General features: G+C 54.3%; 1 protein-coding gene across 6 annotated transcripts in view; it reads left to right on the top strand.

The window, feature by feature from the left end:
• The window catches only part of LRIG1 (leucine rich repeats and immunoglobulin like domains 1), a 470,674-nt gene that overhangs the window by 430,600 nt on the left and 14,734 nt on the right, over positions 1-25,340 (top strand). For all 6 annotated transcript variants that reach the window (XM_072941642.1, XM_072941643.1, XM_072941641.1 and 3 more), the window contains 8 exons: positions 3,983-4,120; positions 6,326-6,469; positions 7,994-8,137; positions 10,402-10,545; positions 13,444-13,587; positions 15,608-15,688; positions 21,195-21,266; positions 22,084-22,155. In XM_072941642.1, the coding sequence (XP_072797743.1) occupies positions 3,983-4,120; positions 6,326-6,469; positions 7,994-8,137; positions 10,402-10,545; positions 13,444-13,587; positions 15,608-15,688; positions 21,195-21,266; positions 22,084-22,155 (939 nt within the window). The remainder of the gene's footprint in view (positions 1-3,982; positions 4,121-6,325; positions 6,470-7,993; positions 8,138-10,401; positions 10,546-13,443; positions 13,588-15,607; positions 15,689-21,194; positions 21,267-22,083; positions 22,156-25,340) is intronic.

The raw sequence follows: 25,340 nt of genomic DNA, 5'->3' as shown, positions 1-25,340 counted from the left end.
CCTAGCAGAGACACCAGACCTGGGGGAGAAGATAGCATGTGCATTCTGTGAGCCCCAAGGACCTCTGAAGCCTCTATGAGCTAGGTGGTTGCCTCTGGGCCGTGCTGCCTCAGGGCTGCTGGCAAACTTTCTTCCCTTCATGTTTTCTGATGGAACTCTTCTGCTTACATGACTGTCTTCTGCTTAATTGCTCGTGAGTCCCAAACCTGTGTCTACCCTCAGCCCTACTGAGTTCAACCTGTGTTCATTCTTTCTGATTCATTCAGCATGTTTGTTGAGGACCTACTGTGTGCCTCACAGTGTTCCACTGGTTGGAGACGCAGTAGTGGTCCAAACAAACAAACACCTCTGCCTTTGTAGAACCACATCCTGGTGGGAGAGATGATGTTAAAGTAGAAATAAGCAAAATACTGGGCATAGTGGGTGATAGAGCTATTGAGAGAAATAAAGCAGGCAGGGGAGTGGAAAAGTGTGTGTGTGTGTGTGTGCGCTCGCGCACGTGCGTGCGCGCACGTGTATGAGGTGAGGAGGAAAAGGAAGAAAGGGGCTTGTTAGCTTTAGACAATAGGGCCTGGGTAGCCTCACTAAGAAGGCAACAAATGAGAAAAGATGGGAAGGAAGTAAGGGCATGGGACCTGCAGATCTCTGGGGGAAGAGCATTCATTCTAAGCAATGGAAAAGAAAGTGCAAAGGTCCTGGGGCAGGAGTCTGCCTGCTGTGTCTGAGGGCCTGTGTGTGGGGCAGAGTGCCAGGTGGAAGATTAGGAAGTGAGGCAGCAAAGGCAGGTGCATGGCCAATCACGTGGGCCTGGGAGACCGTTGTCAGGACTGAGTCCTGAGTGAGACACGAGAGCCATCATTTGAGTTGTAGCCACACACGTCTGTGACCTGACTTGATTTTTGCTTTGTTTTGTTTTTAAGCTGTAATAAAATACATGTCATGTGAAATTTACCAACTTCATCATTTTTAAGTGTACATTTCAGTGGTGTTAAGAGTACTCAGATTGTGTAACCAACCTCCAGAGCTTTCTCCATCTCAGAAAATGAAAACTCCATGCAGCAACCTATTCCCCCTCCCCCAGCCCCTGGCAGTCCGTTGTACATGTATACCACATTGTGTTTGTCTGTTCATCTGTCCATCCGTCTGTCCATCCTTTGGGTTGCTTCGCCTTTCGGCTACTGTGAGTAATGCTGCTATGAACATGGGTGTGCAAACATCACTTGGAGATCTGCTCTCCATTCATTTGGATGTACACCCAGAAGTGGAATTGCTGGATCATGTGCTGGTAATTCTGTGCTCAGTTTTTTGAGGAACAGCTGTACCATTTTCTTCAGCAGCTGCATCAAGATTCCAGTTTCTCCTCTTCCTCGCCTGCACTTATATTCCTTTTTCTCTTTTTTCAAATAGTAGCCATGCTGTGGGTGTGAGGTGGTATCTCGTTGTGTTTCCCTAATGATTAGTGATGTTGAGCGTCTTTTCATGTGCTCAGTGGCCATTTTTTAATCTTCTTTGGAGAAATGTCTGTTCAAGTCCTTTGCCCATTTTTTAAACTGGCTCATCTGAGGTTTTTTTGTCTGGTTGTCATTGAGTTTTTGTGTTGTTGTCAAGATATTTAGAATCTCTAAATATTGTAGATCCTTCTTCCTCATCAGATGGATGATTTGCAGGTGTGTCCCCCATCCTGTGGGATGTCTTCCTGGACTGGATCTCTCTGGCTGCTGGGCTGAGAATAGACCATAAGGGGGCAAGGATGGAAGGTATAGCCTGTAGCCTGGTTATCTCAGCATTTCTGGATCAGGAAATTTAGGGACACCGTTCGATGCCCGTTCCCCCAGCTGTCATCTCCAGATCCCATGGATCCATCATTGCTGTTTCTCTTGCATCTGTCTCTCCATTGCTCCCACCACTCACCTGGCCCCCAGTGACAGGGATGCCCCGATGTGGTCCCCCTGCCCTCCCAGCTCCGTGATCTGATCACGGCCTCTGCCCTGCCTGTCTGCTCCCAACATCCTCATCCTACCCTCTGGAGCTGCCCCCACAGCCTCTTTGGGCGGAATTCCACACGGCTCCCTCCCTTTCTCTCCCGGCATGTCTCACCCATCCTCACTCCCACGCTCCTCCGTTGTTCCTCATCTCCATGGCTGCCTCTCTGGCTCAACAGGGAACTCCTTCCAGCATGTGAAAGAGACCCGTCTTCATCACAGCATCCTTCCTCCGGCATGGGCCTGGCGCAGAGCAGGGGCTCAGAATGTGCTTCACTCGATGAATAAATACACTGACGAGACAGAAGAAGGAGGGCGTGAGGTGAAAGAGACAGGCGAGGACAGGGCAGTGGGAAAAGTGCGGGGGACTCGCAGCTGTCCCCTGGCCCCTTGGACTGCGCTCGGTCCCTCTTTGTGTGACTTGGGGCCAACGGCACCCCTTCCCTTTTCTCAGACCTTTTCCTGGCTCCCTGGTCCTGCATTCAGAGTTCCTGGATGAGGCTCAGCTCTTTTGCTTTTATGCCTTGTTCTTTTTTTATTTTTCCCATACTTTACATAATAAAGGTTTTTCTTTTCTTGTTTTCTTTTCTTTTTCTTTTGGAGTCAGAAAACTAAAGAGACCATCTTTATTAAGAACTTAATAAAGAACTCAAAGGAAGTAGCTTAGGTGGGGGGAGGGATGGAGGGAAAACTCGCCTTTCATTCTGGGGAGATTTCACAGTGTGTGGAGCTGTGCCCTTGTAAATGCGTTTTTGGGTCCAGGGCTGGGGAGCGATGGGAAGGAAACAAAGGCGTGGACGAGAAGTCCCAGAGCTTCTGGGAAGGAGGGCCTTGTTGATGCATGTTGGAACGGATTTGGTCAAGTGTTTGTTTAAAATAGATGCCGCTTGGTTAGCGACGCCTGGCTCGCTTGGGTCGTGTTCGAGAATACTTTGGCCGGAGCCCCCGACACTGTTGACTTAGAAGTTGACCGGAGTGAGAGCCCGGAACCCAGAGGCCCAGCACTACACGGATGCTGAAGTACCCGAATATCGGGATCAGGGCTGTGGGGGTGTGAATCTGCCAGGCAGCGCTACACCCACAAGGGGGCTGCCGGTTCCCTCCAGCCTTGGTTGGCATTTGTTGAATTTCTCCTGATTAATAAGTACTGGTCAGTGGGTTGTACTGGGGGTTTTTCAGAAAGAGGGTTAAAGTACAAATAGGCCTTGGAGAGGGATAAACACTAAACACCCACGGGAACATCTGCCAGACGCGTCAGTGTGGTTCAGGTAGGGTCATCTGTATCCCTGAAGTAACGGGTTTGGCCCCATCTTCCAGATGAGGAAACTGAAGAACGGACCTATCAAGGGAGTGGAGTCAGGAGGTACAGTGGATTCCATTCCCATTGGACCCAGTGCTGAGTTCCTGTTTCCCTTATTAGGTTGTCAGGATTTTGTCTTTTTCTTCCCCCATCCTTTGTGCCTGTCACCACGCTTTGTTCACAGCAGGTGTCGATAAAATTTGAGGTGTCTAATGATGTGTTAGGCTGCATTAAACTGAACTCTGGGCTCTGGTGCCTGCATTCTTGTAGGTAGTGGAGTTGCACTAGGTTCTGAAGGCTCTAGATGCGGGCTGCATCAGAAGTGCTTGGTTACACCAGGCACATCCTTTATGGGAAAGTGTACCTGTGGGTTCTGAGTTCTGATCATGCCAGGCTGGTCTTCACACGTCCAAAATATCACCCCTGTGTTCTTGTCCTTGCGGAGAGTAACCGAGCTTCACACTTGGGCAGACAAACTTGTCACAGACAAAGACTTTGACATTCTGTCTAGCTCCTGGCCTACAGATTGTACGTAACTTGACGGAATGAAGGATGAGTGATCTCATTTTAAGAGTGTCACTGTATTGGTATTTTTCTGGAATTGCAAAACAGCTCAGAAAAAAAAAGTCTGGAAGAAATGGAGGAAAATAGTTTCTTTGCAAAATGACATGCTCAAGTCATGCCCCTTTGTGTGTCGTAGGCAACACAACAGGATCCGCAGTGTGGAGGGAAGTCAGCTGAAGGCCTACCTGTCCCTGGAAGTGCTGGATCTCAGCTCCAACAACATCACGGAGGTCCGGGGCGCCTGCTTCCCACACGGGCTGCCCATAAAGGAGCTGTAAGTGCCTCTTCTGTCGGCAGCGCCCAGGCCTGGACGCGGGTGGGTGTTTCCTCCTCTTCTCTGTGGTCCGGCTGCGGCAGCGGGACAGGCGCAGGCCTCCTCTGTCTTCCCTGCAGGGCAAGGGGCTGGGGACCCAGGTCCATTGTCTTCTGTGAGCCTGTTTAGGGAGCATCTCCAAATCCAGCATGTTGCCCTGACTTTACAGGTGGGTGCGGAAGCTGAGGCCAGGAGAGGTGAAATGACCTAACAGACTGACCCCTTAAGAGGAGAATCTAGCCCTTAAAGGCAGGGCTCTACTGGCCACGAAGCCGCTTCTCTGTCCCCTTCACCGGGCTGCCTCCTAGGAAAGCTTAAGAGACATGCTCGGGGGTGATTAGAGCAGTGGTGATGTAGGAGGGAGACCTTTCTGCTGAGGCTCAGCTGGTCAAGGCTTATCCATCCTCTGAGTTCTCTCCACCTTCTCCATCACTTTGTTGGGCTGTTTCTCTTCTTCCCATCCCAGTGCCCCGTCTCACAGCCAGCCGATGGTAGATGGAAGGAAAATCTTGCTTTGGGGAAAACATTGAAATCTCAGGCTAAAGAGACAGGTTAGGGGACACGCAAGTTCCCTGCATTATTACTGCGTATATTTGGGGGATCGATTGTGAGGATGGTTGAGGAGTTGACGTGACCCGTCTGTGCAGAGGCCAAGGTTAGGCACACAGATTTCTGAGACCACAGGAAGAGGCATGGTTTCTTTCTCAGGCTGTATCCAGGGGCGAGAGCCGGAAACAGGTGGCCTTGGCCACTCCCTAAGCCGATGTAGTGGTGCTCAGTCCCCCATGAGGGCTTTCCAAAGGGGTCCAGCTGCCACCTGGCACTGCCTTGCTTGGGACAAAGAAACCACAACTGCTAAACTGAATTGCAGTGACCTTCTTGCTGCACGAAAGCAGGGAGGACTTTCTATTTTGGCAGATACTGGCCAGGATATCTTCAGCACACAGACTGTTCTTTAATCTGAAGTGTTAAGAACAAACAGTCCAGGTCCATTTGCAAAGAATCCTAATGTGCCCTGTCTTGGCCGCTGTCTGGCGGAGACAAAAAAATGCCTTCTTCCCTGCCCTACTCTGATGGAGAACATCCTGTCTGGTCCTTTTCCATTTTGCTTAAGCTGCAAAAAGCAGCACTGGCCTGGGGAAGTTTGGAAGGAGAGAGTTGAGGGTAACTTCTCATAGGAATGACCAAATTGTTACCCCTTTTTCTCTCTCTTTTTTTTCCTTACTTGATATAATTTACATGCAACAGAAATCTACAGCTCTTAGCTGCCAGGGCAGTGTGTTTTGGGGGGGGGGCCCTTGCATACCCTCTAAGTGGATGTCCTTTGCAAGTATTGCTTGCTTTTTAAAGGGACTCCATGCAGATCTCTGTTTTAAAAAAAATTTTTTATTGAGATTCAGTTGGTTTACAGTATTAGTTTCAGGTGTACAGAATAGTGATTCAAAAATTTTTATAGATTTTACTCCATTTATAGTTCTTAAACTATTGGCTACATTCCCTGTGCTGTACAATACATCTTTGTGGCCTATTTCTTTTATACATAGTAGCTTGTACCTCTTAATCCCCTCCCCATGCCTTGCCCCTCCCCCTCCCTCTCCACCACTCTTGCAGATTTCCACAACTAGAATGTTTCTTTGACACATTTAAGATAATTAATATGAATTGGTTTATGTACATTTATTATGTAAGTCGTACATTGAGACCCGCTTCAAAATTAAAGGCTGTGTCCTCAAATTATCCACTCTGATCTTGCCTCGCAGTGGACTTTCTGCTTCCTAAAGCTCTTCCCGCCCACCTTGAACTCGGACCCTTGCGTAGCAGGTGGTGAGGAGGGACTCTGCAGGCCTTCCGGCTGGGGTGTGTGGACGGCTGGGGTAGAGGGCATAGCCCCCCCCCCCCCCGGGTAGCTACACCGACCACAGCATGGCGAGCCCTGGGCTTCCATCAAGACTCCCATGGGCGGTCCTGATAGCCGTGTTCCCCTGGCCCTCCTGTCTGGGAGTGAGGATGGGCTTTGCAGCCTTGGGATGACAAACGTCTCATTGGAAAGCCATCCATCTGGGTGTATTTTAGCTCCTTTTCCCAGCGCAGCGAGGTCTGGTGTCTGTAGCAGAATGAGGAAGGTCTTCTCCTGACCCCCGCCTTTTCTCTCCCAAACAATTCCAGCAACCTGGCGAGCAACCGGATCAGCACCCTGGAGTCGGGAGCATTTGACGGTCTGTCAAGGTCACTGCTCACGCTTCGGCTGAGCAAAAACAGGCTCACTCAGCTTCCTGTGAAAGCATTCAAGCTACCCCGGCTGACACAACTGTGAGTACAGAGCCCCACACTTTAGTTAAGCTTGGCCAAACTTTATGGAGGCCCGATTTCCCCCAGGACCTTGTTCCAAACGCACCCCCTTCCCTGCTCCGCCCCACCAGCATGCTCTGCGTGAACTACCACGGATGGCCCTGCGGCAACAGCTAATAAAAGCAGATTAGAAGCTGGGTCTGGTGCCTGCGGGCTGCCTCAGGTTGCTGAGAAAAGATCACTGAGGACACACACACTTGTCCTCGCCGGCACTTTCCAAAATGCATAGGAATCCTGCTATGTAGTGATCTCGGCCGACACTCGGCTATGTGCATTGGGTCCTTATTTATCTTTGAGGTTTGGGTGTTTTTTTAAAGGCACCCGTGTAATCCCAGCTGTGGGCGTGATGGGGTCCACTGCTCCTTGAGCTGTTTGAGAGGAAGTCAGTGTCCCCAGAGGTAGGGAGCAAGAGATGGGCCACCATCTCCATCTCCTCAGTCTCAACGTAGTTGACTGATGATTTTTATTTTTACAGAAAGGACGTGTTTTTTTTAGTTTTTTGACCACCACAGCTGAGTGCCTTCCTAGAATGGCGCAGGGTTTGGAGTCAAAAGAACGTCTCTTTACCAGAACATAATAGAATGTCCGTTTCCTGTTTTTTTGTTTTCCTGTGTACCCCTCCTTTTTTTTTTTTTTTTGTAGCAGAAGGGTGTATCTCAGGAAAATAAGCTGATGTTGGAGATTTGCCTTAAACTGAACAAAACAGTTGTTCATGGCCAGGTTTGGTGGCAAGGTGGGGTGTGCCCCCAGGCTGTCACTGCTGTGGTTCCCCAGCACACCCCAGGCATTGGGGCCCAGCCGTGCTCTCTCTGCTCCTAGAGAAGCTCTCTGGATGCTCAAGAGGTTGTTTGGGTCATGAGACACTGTGAAAGTATTCAGGGGAAACCCAGGACTTTCTGGTCAGGCCGTATTCTCCCGCCCCTTTCCCCTGTGTTACTGGTGGAGCCAGCCCATCCGGACTCCTGAAATCTTTTGGTTAATGGAGGTTGCATCACACCGGGGTTGGAAGCCCACATATGTGCTTTGCAGTGTGTCAACCCGCCCCACCTCCGGAGTGTAGTCACGTCTCTCAGTCAATAGAGGCTCGACTAATGCCTCTGCAGGAGGTGTTGCTGTTTGACGGCCAGTGGTTGGATTTTCCTGGGTTGAGGCAGCTGGTGGGGGTTTCTGCTGCTGAGCTAGGAGACAGCTCCCCTAGGACATTCGCATCCTGAGTCACACCCACCTCCTCGCTGCAGAGTCATGGGCGTGCGGGGAGGAAGTGAGCACTCATCATGTGGTGGGGGGGGCGTGGTGGGACCGGCCTCTGGGGAGCTCTGCGCCCCGCTTTCTCTCCGAATCAGTGCCCGGTCAGGGTCAATGTCAGTGTGCACATCCATGCTTACCGGGACCTCCTCCTGACATTTTCCCCGGGGCCCTCGTGGGGATGGTTACAGATGGGTTGTGTGCAGGGGATGCTCTGAATCGCCGACTTTGTCTCTTTAGGGACCTCAATCGGAATCGGATTCGGCTGATCGAGGGCCTGACGTTCCAGGGGCTCGACAGTTTGGAGGTGCTGAAGCTACAGCGAAACAACATCAGCAGGCTGACGGACGGGGCCTTCTGGGGGCTGTCCCGGATGCTCGTGCTGTGAGTACAGCCTGGCTGGCTGAGGGCGCCACAAGTGGGCTGACCCCACCCCCTGCCCTGCGGGACTTTAGCCCCTCCCCACTCAGTGTCTTGGGGGACTTTGCCACACCTCAAGGGGTTTTCCTTGAAGTTCAGGAAAATCTCTCAGCAGGAGTGCCAGTGGATGCGGGAGAGTGAGTTGGCGGGTGAAGGTGGAAGAGGGGGCTGTTTTGCTGGAGCCGCCTCCCCATCCCCGTTTCCACTCCCCCCGCCCCTGCCTCCTTGGTGAACAAACCGTGGGCTCCCTCCCCACATCCTCTCCCTTCGCCCACTCACCCCAGGAAGTTCCTTCTCTCCCTGTGTCGGGTTTGACCGTCCTTGATGTGCAGGTGGGCCAGAAATGTCTAGTTCATCCTGAGAGATTTGTTTATGTTTTGTGAGTGAATCAAGCCGCTCCGTGCAGATGTTCCACTTTTATCAGGGGAGCGCTCGCTCCAGCCAGATGTGGAGTCTGCCTGCCAGAGCCACAGAAAGCGGCGACAGAAAACCATCTAGTCAGGGGCAGAGAAGGCAGTCACGGATCTTCAATTTTTGAACACTTAAATGTGTTTATTTTTTATCAAAAGAAATGTGTACTCGTAGTTGAGTAAAATCAGATAATAAGACAAGCGGTCTTTACCCTCCATCCCCAAGCCCCCATTCTCTCTTTCCCCCAGTTACACTCCCAAGAGGCTCGCCCTCACTCATCATTTCTTTTTTTTGTGTTTCTCTGTAGTTCTGCCTGTGGTTATTCCAAGTCGATACACTTATACCACTATCTTGACGTGTCAGCGTGAGATTTCTTGCTTTACAGGCAATGGTTTAACTTGCTCAAGACACCTGCACCCGCTTCCAGCCTCTCCAAGCCACATCACTCCATTTACGTCGTTCAGTCGTTATCTTTGCAACTGAAACAGAAAACAAAAACTCTAGGTCTAGTTCCATCGACTCTCCATCCTCATTATCAGAACTGAATGTTGATGTCCACACCACACACGCCCCCCAACACACCCACACACACACGGTAAAATGACGGTGAGCACCCTTGTTTTGCTTCCTCCTCTCATCGTTGTTCACCCGTGAGTGGCTCTACCTCTGTTTTTACATATTCAAGAACACTTTTCCTTGACATCCTTGAAACTGTCATTTTGGACTTTGAAACCTACATGGTCGTGTGCTAGGTGAGCTGGGAGGCCCAGAGAATTCTCAGGACAAAATGAGGTAGCACATACTGTTTAGTCTCTATGTTGAACGCATTCATACAAATTGAGGGGTGAAGAAAGAGTTGCCTTAGAGGCTATTTGTAAATTAAGGGCTTATTTTTTGAGCAGAAGCAGAAAGTAAGGTGGGTGAAAGCGAAACCTGGTTGTCTGAAGCCCTCATAATACTGAACGTGGAGCAGCATTTGAATTATCAGCTTGTGTTCACGAGGCCGGTCCCATGGGGCGGCAGCGTCCGTGGCCGGGCTGTGTGGCATCGAGAAGCCGGGGCGTAGTGACGTCCTTACTTTAGAAACCGAGCAGGAGCTGCGTTCTCAGCACAGTGCTGAGATTCTGACCTGCCTTTTCGTCTCACGACAGCCCTGTGGAGTTGTTGGGCACCTCTGCTTGATGGATGTTCAGGCTCTCCCAGCCAGGTGGCAAAATTGAGATCTAAACCCAAGGAGTCTGACCCCAGAGCTAAAGCTGTGTGTCTTTGTCTTGGCTTGGGAGTCCAGAGCCCCGATTGGTTATTAGCCAGACCTGGGCTTGAATTTTGGCCCCTCACGGCTGGCTGAGCTGTGGAAGGGTCTTAGGTTACCAGCCTTCTCTCAGCCTCAGTTTCTGCATCTGCAAGATGGGGATAATGACGAGAGCTTGCTCCCCGGCTCTCATCTTTCTCTTCCTTGAATGGGCCCCGCCTTCTGCTCGGAGCTCCTCTGCCCACAGGTGTGCCTGGTTCGCCTGTACTCAGCTAAAAAGTTCGCTTCTAAGAAGCTTCCCCTTGGCTCTGAACATCTAAAGCATCCTGGGTCCTCAGCACCCTGTGCGTTGCTTTGCTTGTCACTACCCACCCCTTGCACAGGTGTGTGCACATGTACACACACGTAGGTGCACATCTCGCACATCTTCGGCACTGTTGTGGGATCCTAGGTGCCAACTGGGCTATGACTCAGGGAAGCTGCCCCTTGGCTGGCCGCTCGGGGGGTGGGGGGGCGCGCCCCTCGGGGGTCCATCCTCACCCGCCCTGTGCGGCTGTCCTTGCAGGCACCTGGAGTCCAACAGCCTGGCGGAGGTGAACAGCGGCTCGCTCTATGGACTCTCGGCCCTGCACCAGCTCCACCTCGGCAACAACTCCATCTCCCGAATCAACCGCGACGGCTGGAGCTTCTGCCAGAAGCTGCACGAGCTGTGAGTGTCCCCGCTCCGCTCTGTGGGTAGCAGTGTCCACGGACACATGGTGGCTCCTCCACATCCCCCAGCCCAGCCAGCTTGGGGGGAGAGTGGATGGAGCCCCCTAGGCGGGCCTGGAGGGAGACCCCGCGGGCCTCAGTCACTGGAGCCTGACTCCCACCTCATTTCCAGCCTGCATCCTGTTTCAGTTCAGCAGGGGCTGTTGTGAAGGACAGCTGTTCTTTTGGGAGGGGGCCTGGGGGTGAGGTAATTTAGGTTGGTTGGTTTATTGCAAACAATATGTATGTATGTATGTATTTAATGGAGGCACTGGGGTTGGAACCCAGGACCTCATGCATGCTGAGCATGTGCCCTACCCCTGAGCTGTACCCTCCCTGCTAGGGACCGCTTCTCAAGAGCGTCTGCGCATGAGCAGCTGCAGCAGGTGACATGCGCGTCTGTAGTGAGCGGGCCCACGGGCAGATTCAGTCCCAGGGCACCACAGTAAAGCAAATGCTGTGATACGGTATCGTTCCCCAGCACATGTAAAAGCATCTATAATGCTTCACTGTAGCCTGTTAAGCTTGCAGTAGCATTATGTCTAAAAAAGTGATGGGCAGCCTTAATTAAAACATACTTTACTGCTCAAAAATGCTTTCCATCCTCTGACCACACAGAGTTGCCAAAACCTTCCATTTTTTTTTTTAGGCAGCGTCTACAAAGCACAATAGAGCAACACAATGAACGAGGTATGCCCGTATTTGGGCTCAAACACAGAAAGGACAGTGACCCCGAGAGCTGGCACACAGACAGTGGGAGAACCGCTCCAGTGTAGTTCCCCCCCCGTCCTTCCCTCAGACATGTATCCCAGGCACCTTTTCTTCCCCTACTTGCGTCCCCTTTGGTCTGTTAGGGAGGCCAACAGGAATGTGTGCGTACACTTTGCATAAGGAGGTTTCCCAGACAGGCCTCCAGGCCGGGGCTGGATCCGCTGCGCTGGGGCCCGCGGGTCCTGACACCAGCAGTGAGCGACAGGCTCTCTCCTGGGCGGGGAGGGCTGGGGCCTGGGCTGTCCTGCCATGTCCCGGTGGGTTCTGGCTCATGAAAGTGGGATGGCCCAGGACACGGAGGACACAGCCCCACGTCTATAAGGTTGAGATTTCTCGAGGAAAAAAGCGGCTCCTCACCGTGGTTTTGGTTTCAGTTTTATATGTTCAGGGTTTCTCCGTTCTGGTCTAGTCCAGTATGTTCCTTTACTTTTTTTTTGAAGAGAGGTTGGATGGGTTTTCCTTTTTTCTAGGCTTCACTGTGGGAAAAGATTCACCCACTAAAGTGAATGATGAAGAGGGCCAGGCCTTTGTCTTTCTTGTCTGTCTGTTGACCTCACCAGGCAAACTTAAGAATATGTTTAATGTTCTTGCTGAGTCTTGCAGCTGGTGTTTTTATCTGTTCATTCACGTTCTCCCCCTTTCCCTCATTCTGCCCCCCTGCGCCATCCTCCCCCACCCCCTCCACACCCGCCCCACAGTGACCTGGAGTTTATATTTCAGTGAGTCTCTCATTACCTAATGCAAAAATCAATAGTCCTGCCTTTTGCCTCCAGGCTCACTTTCCTTGGGTTCTGTGACTGTGCGGGTATGTTAACCCTTTGAGTTTGCCTTCCTGACCATCCAGGCAGTGCAGCTGCCCGGTATTCTCACGTGGAACGGGATGGCTTCTGAAAGGCTCTGCACTCAGTAGGCTGTGACCCCACTAGGGAGCTCCCAGGACCCACGTTTTCCTGCTGTCCAGGCCTGGGAGCCGGGGGGAAACAAGTGAGGTCTTCCCGCCCTGAGCCTGAGCTCGGGCACTTGCTCAGGCGAGGAGCCGCCGCCCCTGGGTCGTGGCGGGTGTGCGCGCCCTGGTGCTGAGGCAGTGGTGAGAGGCACACTCCCTGTGCCCTTCGGAAGGGACAGAGAGGGTCATGGAAGTCTGCCCGACACCCAGGGAGCCTTGGAGCCAGATTTAGGGTTGTTCTGCAGCATGTGTGTCCCGCCCCTCCTTTAAGCTAAATTCTTTAATTGCAGGTGAGGATGTAACTTTGGTCTCCTGCCAGGTCTTTGCCAGTGACAGACACCATGACTTATTTCTCCAGGGGAGAAAGACTGTCACTCCCTGCTACCTTTGAAAACTTACTAATCTTCTCCAAATTTATTTTCCTTCCTCCTGCCCCAGCCCAAAGCTCCCATTTTTCAATGGCAGTTGACAAATATACTAAGTAAGCAGCTTAGGGCTGTCCGAGGTGCAGAGGGTGTGCTGGAAGGAAGGAAGGTTCGATTCTGATGCTCAGGGAAGGTGGGTGATTTGGGGGTATGTTCCCTGTCCTGCTTACAGTAGGGGGATCATGGTAAGAGGCGGGCGTGGGTGAGGGCAGGGACACCCAGATGGGAGAATCCTGTCCCTCAGGTGCTGCCCAGGTAAGGCCTGGTGTCTGGGGAGGAACACTTGCTCCAGGCAGTGGCTAGTGGTGCCCTCTGCTGGCTGGTTTCGAGAGGCTAACCGGCTCCCTTACTCACTGTGAGAACCCTCTGGGGTCCTGTCCACAGTATCAGGCCGCAGCTGTGACAGGTCTTGGCCTCAGTCAGGACCAGCCATGGACACCAGGAGCATGAAGGGGATGGAACTTTGTGGGTCTTTGTTGTGTGACCTTGTGTAGTCCTCACAGTTTACAGACCTCCTTCCGGGAGTCAAACTATATGGGTTTCGGCCCCAGTGGGTTTCTGGCTGTGAGATCTTTTTGCCACCAGGATTCTTGTGGGCCTGTCCCTTCTCAGTCTGACCCAGATTACTGGCCAGCCGTGGCTCCACGTTCAGGAGAAGAGAGAGGGCGATCGTGCAACCCAGTGGTCACATTTGCTTTCCCCTTCCCTTCCTCAGGATTCTATCGTTCAATAATTTGACCCGGTTGGACGAGGAGAGCCTGGCCGACCTGAGCAGCTTGAGCATCCTGCGCCTCAGCCACAACTCCATCAGTCACATTGCGGAAGGCGCCTTCCGGGGACTCAAGAGCCTGCGTGTCTTGTACGTCCTTCAGCGTTGGGTTGATGGGAGAGCAGAACAGAGCAAAACCAGCGGCTCTGCCAAATTCTCTTCTCACCGGTTTTGAGTCAGAATTGAGGCCAAAGCTGACCCTGTAATGTGTGCAGTCTCAAACTTTCATGTAGTACATGAAAAAAGAGCTGGTTGAGCAGAAAAATGTCACGCTCCCCAAGGTAGTGCCTGACATGATGATTCAGAAATCTTGTCCCCAAGTGCCGCAGTTGCACCTGGCGGGGCGCGGGGTCCTGCAAGGAAGGCGTCCCAGGCTGTGTGCAGCCACTCCCAGCATGGGTGCCAGTGGGCCATCTTTCCAACACAGACGCCACCTGGGAAGTTCCCGGGTGGCGTCTGTGTTGAAGTCCTGGGTGTTTTTACCTGAGCCAGGTCAGTGCTGAAGCGCGTGTCTCAGGCTGGCATTGCAGCTTCTCCCGTGTGCAGGACGCCCATCTCTCGGAGAGGTGGTGAGCGAATCCTGTCTTGCCTTGAGCGTCTTTAGGGTCACTTTGACAAAATCATGTCATCTCCATCTAAGTTCCCGACAATGTGGAAGAAGTTGTCAGAAGTTGCTGCAGGGGGCTTTATTGGGGTTATAGTTTTTCAGTTGTTGGGTTCTGAGAACTTTCAGGCAGCAAGAACAGAAGGGCGTCTGGATTTCGACGGGCAGTGGCTGTGGGTTCCGAGGCCTCCCTCCCAGGAGCGCCCCCTGCAGGAAACGTGGCCTGTTCGTGTGCGACGGGAAGGAAGGCCTTTGCACTTGCACCTGGCAGGGAAGGCAGGGGAAGCTTGAATGCCGGGCTGTTGCTGGTGGGGGGCGGTGTGAAAGGGCCTGACGCCAGGCTATTCAAGCCGAGGTCGGCCTCCGAGCCCTCGCGGTGCCGAAGAACAAGGCCAGGAACATTCAGACCGAGCGAGCCAGAGAAGAGAGAAAAACTCTGGCAGCCAAGGCGAGGAGCAGGGGGCAGGCACACAAAGCACAGCCCCATGTCCTGGGTTTTTCAGCACAAAGATAATAGGGAGGGACCCACTGAAAGGAAAAGTCCCTTCCAGCCCCAGGATCTCGGCTCTCGGAGCTTCCTGCTGTAAAATAAAGGTCAGAGCGAGCGTTTCACTTTGCAGTCAGAGCTCCCCTCTCTGCTGCCAAGAACAGCATCCCTTTCTGTTCTTGGCCTGTGCCTGGCAGGGCTTAGGAGAGGAAGGTGTAGGAGACCTTGTGGAAAGTTGGAGAGGGCCAAGCCGGGGCAGCCGGGGGCCCTGGTCGCCAGGTGGGACGTCTCGCCTGGCGCTGTGACCTGCCCTTGGAAACCCCAGGGCAGAAGCTGAGTCATCGGCCTTGTGATGTGCATTGTTGGAGGAGACTGGGCTGAAAAGTTGGCCTCATCTTCCCATCCTGGCAGGCGAGTCGCAAGTCTGACTCAGCACCCAGATGTCCCTGGCCGGGAGTCAGCACCTGTGCAGGCCCCAGGGGGAGACGGGGGCTCCGGGCTCAAACCACTTGCCAGTATGGTGGTGGCCCCAGGGAGGGCCCCGTGCCTGTGCCTCTGTGTTCCCTCACTATTTCCTCCATGTGCTTTCTGCGGTTTCTCGATCAAGTCCAGGAAAGGGACCCTGGTTGCTATGAAGGCACATGGGAGCCGCAGGGAACCTTTCAGGCTCATTCTCAGAGCTGTGGCCAGAAGTCCACTCTTTGGGGACAGAATTCCAAGCAGACTTCCCTCCTTGCCTGCCCTCTGTGCCCCTTCCCCGGGGCTGGCCTTAGCCAACAGGGGCACAGCAGATGGAGTCGGGATGCTGTTGTCTGAGGCATGTGTCAGGTCTGTTGAGGGGCTGAGAGAGGCAAGGCCGCGGGGCAGGGTGGCTCAGTGGTCACGCCTCTCATCTTCACCAGACATTCTGTCTGTGCACCTAGCACACCCCGGGACGGTGCGAGTGTCAGGCGGCCGCCTGGGTGGGAGTCTGTTCTCCCACTGCAGGCCAGATGGTGAGCTTTCTGTCCCCTCCGCAGGGATCTGGACCACAACGAGATCTCCGGCACAATCGAGGACACGAGTGGCGCGTTCACGGGGCTTGACAGCCTCAGCAAGCTGTGAGTATCGGGCGCGGGGCCGGCTCCCCGGGCCCCACACCTCCTTGCCCTGCGCCCGCCCGGGGGAGCCCTTGCACGCTCATCTTCTCTTATTTGGGAAGAAAAGCCCGACTCGGGGCAGGAGACACGGCGACGTCTCGGGCCCGCGGTGTCCTCGCTGCCCTGGGCGTCGGTGTCTTCGCGGCCAGAGAGCCGGTGTGGGGGCTGCTCTCCCGCTGCGCTCTGGACTGAGGCAAAAACGGCCAAGTTTTTTTCTTGTTCTTTGCTCGAAGGAGTCTTGCCCTCTCACTCAATTTCTAGAAATCCTAAACGTCTAAAACCAAGCAACTCTCGACGGTTTTGAGTCTTCGGGCAGGGTTTTTGTTGTCAGTCATAATCTTAAACGGAAACAGTTGTTACCGGGGGTGGTGCAGTGGCTCTTTTTCATTCAGAGTTTCCGGCGTTTGGGGTTTGTTTTTTTAAGCTTCTAGAGTTCAGTAGTTATTTTGTGAGGCGCGCGTGTGTGCGTGTGTGTGTGTGTGTGTGTGTGTGTGTGTTACATCTAACTGTCTCAGGAGGCCAGGCTGTGTTATGCAACCTTTTTGTAGTTGAGGAAAGAGAGGTGAAGGAGCTTTGCCCGAGATCACACAGCTGGTAGGCGGCAGGGCCAGGAGTCGCTTGTGTGGCTCCGAAGCCCGCGTCGTGCGTCCCTTGTCCTCCCTTCTTTGTGCCTCTTACCAGCACTTTCTGCACTGCCGCCCCAAGAGCATCCAGGAGTGGGGATGGGAGCAATGATGACTCAGGGCAGGTTTGGAGGAGGACAAGACAGGAGACAGTCACCGCTCCATCTTCCCCTGCCTGTTGCGGTGACAGTGAGCCAGGCGGAGCACAAGCGTAAAGTAAATATTTGGAAAGCAGCCGTGGGAGGCGAGGCTCCAGGACAATCTGTGGTGGGAGGGTCTTTCCGTGGAGTTAATGTTCCTAATTTGTTTTGAAAAGTGGGGTTCTTCACACCTCTGATCCCTCTGAGAGTTCCAAGTAAGTAAAAACTGTTTTGGCTCTCAGAGGACCCCATCTCTTCCCGAGCACCCTGTGTGCTGTGGGTGGGTCAGGAAGGCTTGTCAGTCTTTTCACCCCCCCCCAAAAAAATGCTGCCTCCTCCCCCACCTCCTGGGCCCTTTTCCCAGCCAGCTTGGGAAGAGCCAGGACAGCAGACGGGGTGTCTTGGATCAAGGGAGCCTGCGCTCAGGGTGCGGCTGCTGTGGGGAGGGGGCGGTGGGCACCTGGACGGCCATGAGGCACAGCCTCACTCTGCGTGCCTGCCTGGCCTCTGCCTCTTTGTGACTAATGGATGGCTGTGGTGGGGACAGTGGACAATGCCGTCCAGTCCTTCACAGACATGTCCTTCTGGTGGAACCTGGAGCCATTTCCGGGTGTCGTGGCGTCCAGGAGGCTCAGCCCTGCCATGGGAGGGGGTGAGACCCCTGTGGGCACCAGGGCGTCTGGTTCTGCATAAAGCTGCAGAGTCCATAGCCTGGAGCCGCCTTCCTGTTGCCTGTTTCTCTCCCCTCAGCGTTTTCTCCTATTCTGACCTGCTGGAGCGGGCCTGTCCGTTCCACGTTAGGTGCCAGCAAGGTGGCACGAGCGCCGTGTTCCTTGCTTGTGCTGGGCTGTTTGCCATGGGCTCCCTGGGAGCAGTGGGTGAACCTTGACCTGTGACGTCCAGTCTCCTCCCACCCAGGTTGCGTAACACAGCCTGGCCCCTGGAGAGGTGGATTCTGATCAGAAGTGGGCTGGCGGCTTTTGTATGCTTTTGAAAAAACCAGATGCACACAACTGGGGGAAACTGGGACAGTAACAGTCATTCCTTAATATGATTAAAAAGACAGTTACTTAGGTGGGATGGTATCGTGGTTACATTGCAAAAGAAAACAAAGCATCTCCTTGGGTGAAAGAAGAAAGCTGTCTGCTGCCGATTCCCAGTGGTCCAGCCGGGTGGGGACGGAAAGCGGGTACAGATGAAGCAGGTCTGGCCAATTCGACGATGGGTGCAGCCGTGTGACAGGCACATGGGGTGCACGACACTCTTCCGTCTGCTTGTGACGGTGGATGAAATCGTCTATGTTGAAAGGGAAGAAGGAAAGCAAATGCTTTCCTGTGAAGCCGGTGCACAGCTCTGGGTAAAAACCACTGAGCGGCATGTGGAGGCCCTTCCTGCCTTGTGAGGGGTGGCAGGTCCCCCCTAACCTGTGTCGGGCCTGGACCCACCTTCCTAATTGCTCATTGTGTTGAGTCAACATTCGCTGAATGGAGGAAGGCTTTGGTCTTGGCACAGCACTGCCTGGCACGGCGTCACTGCCTGGACATGGTCCTGACACTGCATCACCCGCCCTGTTGGAGTGGCCTGGTGGCGAGTCTGTTGGATCCATTAGGTGTGGGGGGCGTCTGAGTGGAGGAAGCTGCCCCCCCCCCAGAGCTGCCAGGTCCCACGAATGCCTTCATCCCGTGAGGCTGCCGTCAGGGCTCTGAATCCCCTGGACTGGCTGGGTTTTGGCCATGGCAGCACCTGACAGGTGGAGGCCAGGCCTCTTCCTTCGAAGGAGAAGGTGGAGACGCTCTCTGGCCTGCACTTGCTTCGTCGAGGACCTGGGGTCCTTCCTGCCGTGGCTGAGGCCAGCCCGAAATTATAACATTTCCCAGGAAAGGGATAAGTGAGCAGCAGAGCCATGGAAGGCTTCGTTCTGTGAAGAGCGCCCAGCCCTCATGTGTCCTGCTGCTAGACACAGCCATTCTGGGTTAGTTCTTCAACCCAGAGCTTGCTGGCAAGGCATTATCACCCTCCAACCCGACAGCCCCCTTCCAGAATGTTCATGGGTCACCTGCTGGGGGCCCACCATGCGTCATAGCGTGTGAGGAGGGAAGGGAGACTTTCTGAGCACAGGGCAGCTGCAAAGAGGAGTCACTTGTGTATGGCGGGGATGCAGGTGTGGCCCCACGGTTCCAGCTCTCTCCCTGCATCACTGGGGGCAGGGACTGAGTGACACAGCTCATGGCTGGAGGCGGGGTGCACAGGTCATGGTCACTCCTGGTCAGGGTCTGCAGGGCTGCTTTAGTGAGAGCCAGAAGGCCCTTGGCCGGGTTGGCTGGGGATGAGGGAGAGGACCTGACAGATGCTTCCCAGGGTGTCTGCTCCATGTGGGCGATGCGGGGCCCTGCTCTGGGAGCCCTGGGTCAGATGCAGCCTTGTCCCAGGAGCCCCCAGCGTATGGGGCGGCAGGAGCGTCGTCCTGGTCCTTGGGCCCCGTCCTCTCTCCACACAGTGGCCTCTGATTGGAACCCTCACAGTCGGCTAGCCCAGCCCCGCCCCCGCCCCCAGACGTCTGCTGGGGGACGTGAGGACCTAGTTTAATCCAGCAGCCAGATGATTAGCCCCTGCACAATTGAGAACTTGGGAATTTGTTTTATTGCGATTGTCACCATTAGGAGTAACAGCTTGCCCTCCTTGTAAAAGAGGTCAGTGTGACTAATATTTAATGGGTGAAATAAAGCACAGCTTTTTTCCTGAATCTCACAGACGGAAGACTTCACTAAACAGTTCAATACATTTTCCTGGGACCTGGAGCCTGGGGGGAGGGTGAGTAAGTGGGAGGCTGGCCGTGTGCTCCGGGTGGGGTTCGGTGCCCCATGGGCGGTGCTGGCTGGGCGCGCTCGGGGATGGGGCCCGAGGTAGCGCAGCCACCGGGTTCCTGGGTGTTTGGCTTATTTGTTTTAGAATAAAAGGCTCAGACTGAGTGATTGTAGAAAGTCTTTCAGGACGAGGTGGTTTTCACATCCGCGCAGGCGGCCTCCGAGGAGGGGAAAAGGCTAAGGGGTGTTTGATGTTTGCACGCCTTTCCCCTCCGGAGGCTGGGGACAGAGCTGGCTTTGTCTAAGGGCTGAGCCCAGAGTTCCTGGTGGGGCCACGTCAGCCCAGGACCCGGAAGAGAAGCCTGTCGGGACGCGGGGGGGTTGAGGCAGCCTGGGGTGCAGCTGTGTGGGAAGCAGGTGGTCCCCCGGGTCTCTGGGCGCAGGCTAGAACTGCTGCACATGTGCACCCGTCTCCCTGGAGGCGGCCTTCTGGTACTTGCCCACGTGTGCAGTGCCAGGCCGCCGTGCCACCTTTGTCTTTGTTCCCTCTTTCCAGGGAGGGGTTGGTGCCTGCCGTTTCCCCTCGTGGGTCCCCACACGCAGGTCTGAAGGTAGAGCTGGCCTTTAGTCGAGATCTTTCCCCTGATCCTCAGTGTGATCTAGACAAGGAGTCCCCACTCCTGGTGAGGGGCTTAGCCGGCGGGGCTTCCTTGAAGGCTTTCTGCCCTAACCACCTGCACTTGTTTCCTCAGCGTCCCTAGCCCAGACCAGTGGTTCTGAGACGTCCCAGGAGCTGGCTCCCAGCAGCCCTTGTTGTTCCTCACCTGCCCGTCAGAGGACCCTGGTGGACACACAGTCACAGAGCCCCCGCCCCATCAGCCTGATGTCAGTTGTTGGCTGGCAGTTTCCCGGGCTCCCATAGGAGCACCTGATAAGGGGGAAGGGAAACTGAAACCACGATGCTTTTTATCCCCAGGGTCCAGGCACTTAGGGGCCACCCCCACCCCATGTCCAGACACTGCCCTTCTTTCCTTTGGATGACACAGCCCGTGGAAGAGGCCGTCGTCCCTTCGACGCGTACAACGCAGGGGCCAGACTTTGGTTTCTGAGAAAACTCTTGGCAGTCACTGCCAAGACTGTGGTCGGAGTAGCGTGGAGACAGGACCCCTTCTCACAAGCATACGGTCCAGGTCCAGGCCTTGTATAGCCTTGGAGGTTGAGTTTTGAGGACTTGTCTATGTGGGATGGATTTAACAAACCCTGGGCCATTGGCATCATATAAAATCTGGGCTCTTGCTAAACAGCTGAGGGGCCTTCCTGTAGGCAGGGATGCAGCTCACGCAGCCCGCGTGCACTGAGGGTGCAGAGAGCTGGGGGCCTTCTCCGTGGTTGCGTGCTGTCCTTTCTCTTGACTCCTTTGGGCTCCTTTTTCCCAGAATGCAGTTTTTAGAAGTGGGTGGTAGTTTTCAGTCCCAAGAGCTTGCTCTCTAGACCCAACTTCTGCTCCCTAAAGCAGTGATGGGTTGACCCCCTGATCCACGAGACCAGGGCCATACTTCACCCTCACCCGTGGGTGGTCCCTGGAGAGAGACTGCCCGGGCTGGACCGGGTGATTCCCACTTAACACCACAAGGGGCCTTGCTAGGCGAGACGATGCAATTCCTACCTGTCATCACTGTTAAATTCTAATGAAGATAAAAGTGTTTTATTTCAGAAGAGGGAGGGCCCGCCTGCTTCAGACGTGTAATCTCAGCACAGGTCAGATTTCCACCTGCCCCTCCGCGGACAGACTTATATAGCACCACCCTAATTGTGTCTTCTGTCTCCCCACCCTCCCTTGTCTGCTGCTCTCCCTCCTGTGGCCGCCTCACCTCTGTTCCTGGCTGTTCGGAAACTGCAGAACTCTGTTTGGAAACAAGATCAAGTCTGTGGCTAAGCGAGCGTTCTTGGGGCTGGAAGGCCTGGAACACCTGTGAGTATCTTGCCAGACCTTCCCTGACCCGCGCGGGCCTGCCAAGTGCGGCTGCTGGGGAAGTCTGCTAGCAATTTAATCGCATCTTTGTAAAGCGAGAAACAGGCTATTTGGAAATGCCAGCTGCTTCCTGCTCATTATAAGTCAGCTTCAACTCTGGCCTTCGTGGTGCCCTATTATAAGCCAGGAACGGTTTCAGAACGTATGTCCACTGGGTGTTCAGATGTGCCCCACTGCGTCCGCCCGCCCGGCCTCACCGCCGCCCGCCCCTGCTCGGGCCCTGCCCCGCGACACTTCCACGAGGTCGCTGTGCCCTTCCTCAGGCTGGTGCCGCCCTAAAGCAGCCCCGCAGCGCTGAGTCCACCCTGGGCGTGGCTGGGCGTTCCCTCCTGTGCTCGCCCCCGAAAACCCCGGAGGGGGGGGAGGGAGGGGGAACCGGCCCGGAGAAGCTCGTGATGTCACCTCTGAGGCGGCCGCCTGTCCCGCTTGACTCCTAGTTTGTCTGTGAATCAAGTGCAACCGCAATTCTGTTGGGAATGCTTTTTGCCTGTTGACTCGCTGAGCGGGCCTCGACTGAGCACTGATGCTCCCCTAAAGGCTGGCGTGGGTCCAGAGTAATTCCCAGTGCCCGTGTCGCTGTGGGTGAAGTAAGAGCCACCTGCGGAGGACTTAGGACATGGGTGTACGGCTAGTACCTGTGGTTCATCGGCAGAACCAGGGCTTTCGGGCAAAATCCCTGAGCAGCTTGCTGCAAACACGTGGCTGACTTGAAGGAGCACTGCAGCTTCTCTGCCTGACGGAAAGTGTTCTTTTTCAGAAACCTTGGACAGAATGCGATCAGATCTGTCCAGTTTGATGCCTTTGTGAAGATGAAGAATCTAAAAGAGCTGTAAGTACCTGGGATCCATGGCCCTGGTTAACAAGAATAGCGAATTTCAGAGTAAGAAGTCCCTTCATTGCGTCTTGCCCCCTTTCACAGGACAGCTGTGATCGTTTATTGTTGTGTGTAAGTTAGATGGTCTCAGCCTGCTCCATAGGGGGCAGATTTTGGATCGGGGTCAGCGCACTTTCTCTTCCAGGACCACAGTGAATATTTTCAGCTTTGTGGGCCGCAGGGCGGGCCTCTGCCAGGACGACTTGAGTCTTGTAGCGGAGAGCGGCTGTAAACAAAGCACAGACAACAGGGTGTGGGTTTGGGCCAGTAAATTCCTGTTACAAAAACAGGTAGGGGGCCTGCAGGCTATGGTTCACTAACTGCTAATAAACTCTCTCCTGTAAAATGGATAATCAGCCCTTTAAGGACGTCAAGGACAAGTTTTCATCTTTTGGGGGTGCCCACAGTGAAGGGTCTGTATTAAAGAGCCGGGTGGGCTGTGGCCGGGGCAGAGCTCTCCATGGGATGGACACCTGAACTGTGGGGCAGTGGGGCGGCGCCCAGCCTACGTCTGTGTCCAGGGCCCCCGGGGGGTTCCGAGGCCGCGGTGCTGCCCTGCGGACTTGCCCTGTGGGTCCGCGGGTGCAGGGGTTAGACAGCTTACCTGTGTCCTGGCTCTGGCAGAGGAGCCCGTCTGAGTTTTCAAGTAGCCACACCCAAGTTTCCTTCTCCTCCGTGTATGGTAATGTGATGCTGCAGCCTTTGGGTTTGGATTCTTAAAGCTCTGACAAGATGGCAGATGCCAGTGGCTGTCTCTGCGCCCTGACCTCGTCCTTGTTCCCGAGGCCACTCCTTGACAGGGGCGGGAAGGGTAGGAATGGGGAGACAGGGAGGCAGAGTCCCCGCAGCTGGAAACCACAGCAGGAAGATGGTCCTCTGGGTGAGTGTGGGAGCGGAGGGGAGGTGGCCTGGGCCCCGCCGTGCGCCGCTCAGTGTGCTGTGAGATTCGAGTCTATCAAGTCGATCAGTTCTCTTTCTCAGAAGGGTTGTGATCTCCGGATGGGAGTTTGTGGAAGGATGGCTCCACGAATAGATGTGTGATAAAGCAGGTATCGCAATGCTTTCATTGTAAAATCTAAGTGGTGAGTCCGTGAGTGTTCACTGTGCATTTCTTTCAGTGTTTCCGTTTTTGAAACTTCCCAAATACAGTGTTGGATCTGATTAAAGGGAAGAGGGTATTTTGAGAGAAAGGGCAGGACAGGGAGTGATTTTCCTTTTTGCCTCCAGTAAGCTCAGGTTTCCTAATTGGGATGGTTTTCTAATTGGGAATAACTGGATCCTTCCAGGTGCCTGGCACCCCCCTCTCCCCCAGGCTTCTGCGTGGTTCTGAGGACTCAGCCTTGGCCCCCCTGCCTGGGCTTCCCATCAGTTGCTGCATGTACCCAGCTGTGGCGGGCCCTGGGCCCAGCCCTCTGACTGGAGAAATGGTTAATCCCACTTGGTCATTTTCTTCCTGCATCAGATCAAGGCAGGTTGTGCTGGGCACTTAGTCATCCTCTGGGTAAATTTCCATGAGCGATGATTAGAAACACACTTGGAGTTGGAACCATAAAAAATGCACAATGGAAGCCAGTGGTGCTGGGATGGCTGGAGGCGGCAGCCCGGACGGCCGTGCTGTTAGCAGTTGACAAGGCTGCACTTTTAGTTGGAAGAGCAGCAGGAGTCTGCAGGGCCTTGGGGTCACCGCCAGACCCCCGTCGAGTCATTCCAGCTGGCCCTGGTCTTGGAGGGAACGTGTATGTGGAGGGGAGGTCAGGGCCCTCACTGTTTGCCTCCGTTTCTCTCCGGATAATCCTAACACATTCTTTAGGACAGCCTCTTCCCCTCAAGTACCCACTGCCTTCTGAGGTCGGGACCCCTCTGTTAGAGGAGTTTCAGGTAGGAGGTTGGAGATTCTCCAGGGAGCTCGGCCCGCACATACCCTGAATGTGTGATATGAAGCTTAACCCTTTCCGTGCACACTTCTGGTCATGGATAAATGTCAGATTTGTTTTCCCCAGTTTGTTCCTGTGGTTCAAAGTAAATATGTCCCTGTCCCCAGCAGAAGTGCCTGAAGTCTCACGGGATGGCCCAGCGTCACCCGCTGGACTTGGAGGTGCAGTACCCAGGCCTTCCTGCAGAAACAGGCAGGCGCACCAGCTGCCCCCTTGCTGGGAAGCTGTAGGTGCTTCTGACAGTGGGAGAGGCCCTTTCCTCTCTTCACTGGGGCACCCTTCCCAGCGCCACCCACAGCCTGTCTGGGAAGCTCTGCACATGCTGCGTGGGATGCGGGTGTTTCGTCACCCCGCCTCCGCCTCCTCCTCCTCCAGTAACTCCTCAGCGAACAGCGTCCCACATCTCTGAGGACAGACCTACCAGCCCGTCAAATAAAAATGCAAAACGTAGCGCTGATTTTAAGGTCTCACGTGGGCAAGCATCCCAGTTACAATGGCTCTGAGCTCAGTTATTCAGTCTTTGAGAAAGCACTTTCCACAACGATTTTAATGGATGAAAATGCCCCGCTTATCTGGGAACGGTGAGAAACAGGAGGGAAGAGCAGATCGTGTATGTAAGTTCGTCAGCTGCAGGGCCTGTGCCGTCCAGTGCACTGCCTGGCCCGGGACCAGTTCGACGGGTTCTGTACTCAGTAAACGAAGGGCAGAGCATGAGAGAAGAAAACAGAACACGGGCCCGAGGAAGGTGGTGGGTGGAGGAGCTGTTGCTCTAGCATCAGCCCGCGGGAACTTTGTGGAATTTCTAAGCATCCCAGCGCCCTGCTTTGTCCCCACGTACCAGAGACAGTTTATTCCAGGGAAGCCCACGCAGTGACTCCTGTCTCCGTCTCCATCCTCGTCGCTTGCTGCCCTCCCTTCTGCAGCCCCCGGCCGGAGGTCTTCCAGGAACAGGGCCGCTGCGCTCCTCGGCTGACTTATCTTCGAGTGACTCCTCGGGAAGGAATGTCCGCTGAGATGGCGATTCCGATTTCTGTTGAAAAAGCTTATCCTCAGTTGTTGAGAAATGAAAAAGAAAATATTCTCTGTTTTGGTTGGAGCCTCCCAGAACCCAAGTTGTGCGTTCTCATGCTCCCTGGGCAGCGGCAATTAACTAACGAGCACTATTTAGGGAGCAGGGCCGGATTCTGCGGGCCTCGTGAGCAGTGC

Source organism: Vicugna pacos, chromosome 17, assembly GCF_048564905.1.
Source record: "Vicugna pacos chromosome 17, VicPac4, whole genome shotgun sequence".
Classification (NCBI taxonomy): domain Eukaryota; kingdom Metazoa; phylum Chordata; class Mammalia; order Artiodactyla; family Camelidae; genus Vicugna; species Vicugna pacos.
Note: the sequence above shows the minus strand (reverse complement) of the source record. Positions and strands in the feature narration are given on the sequence as shown.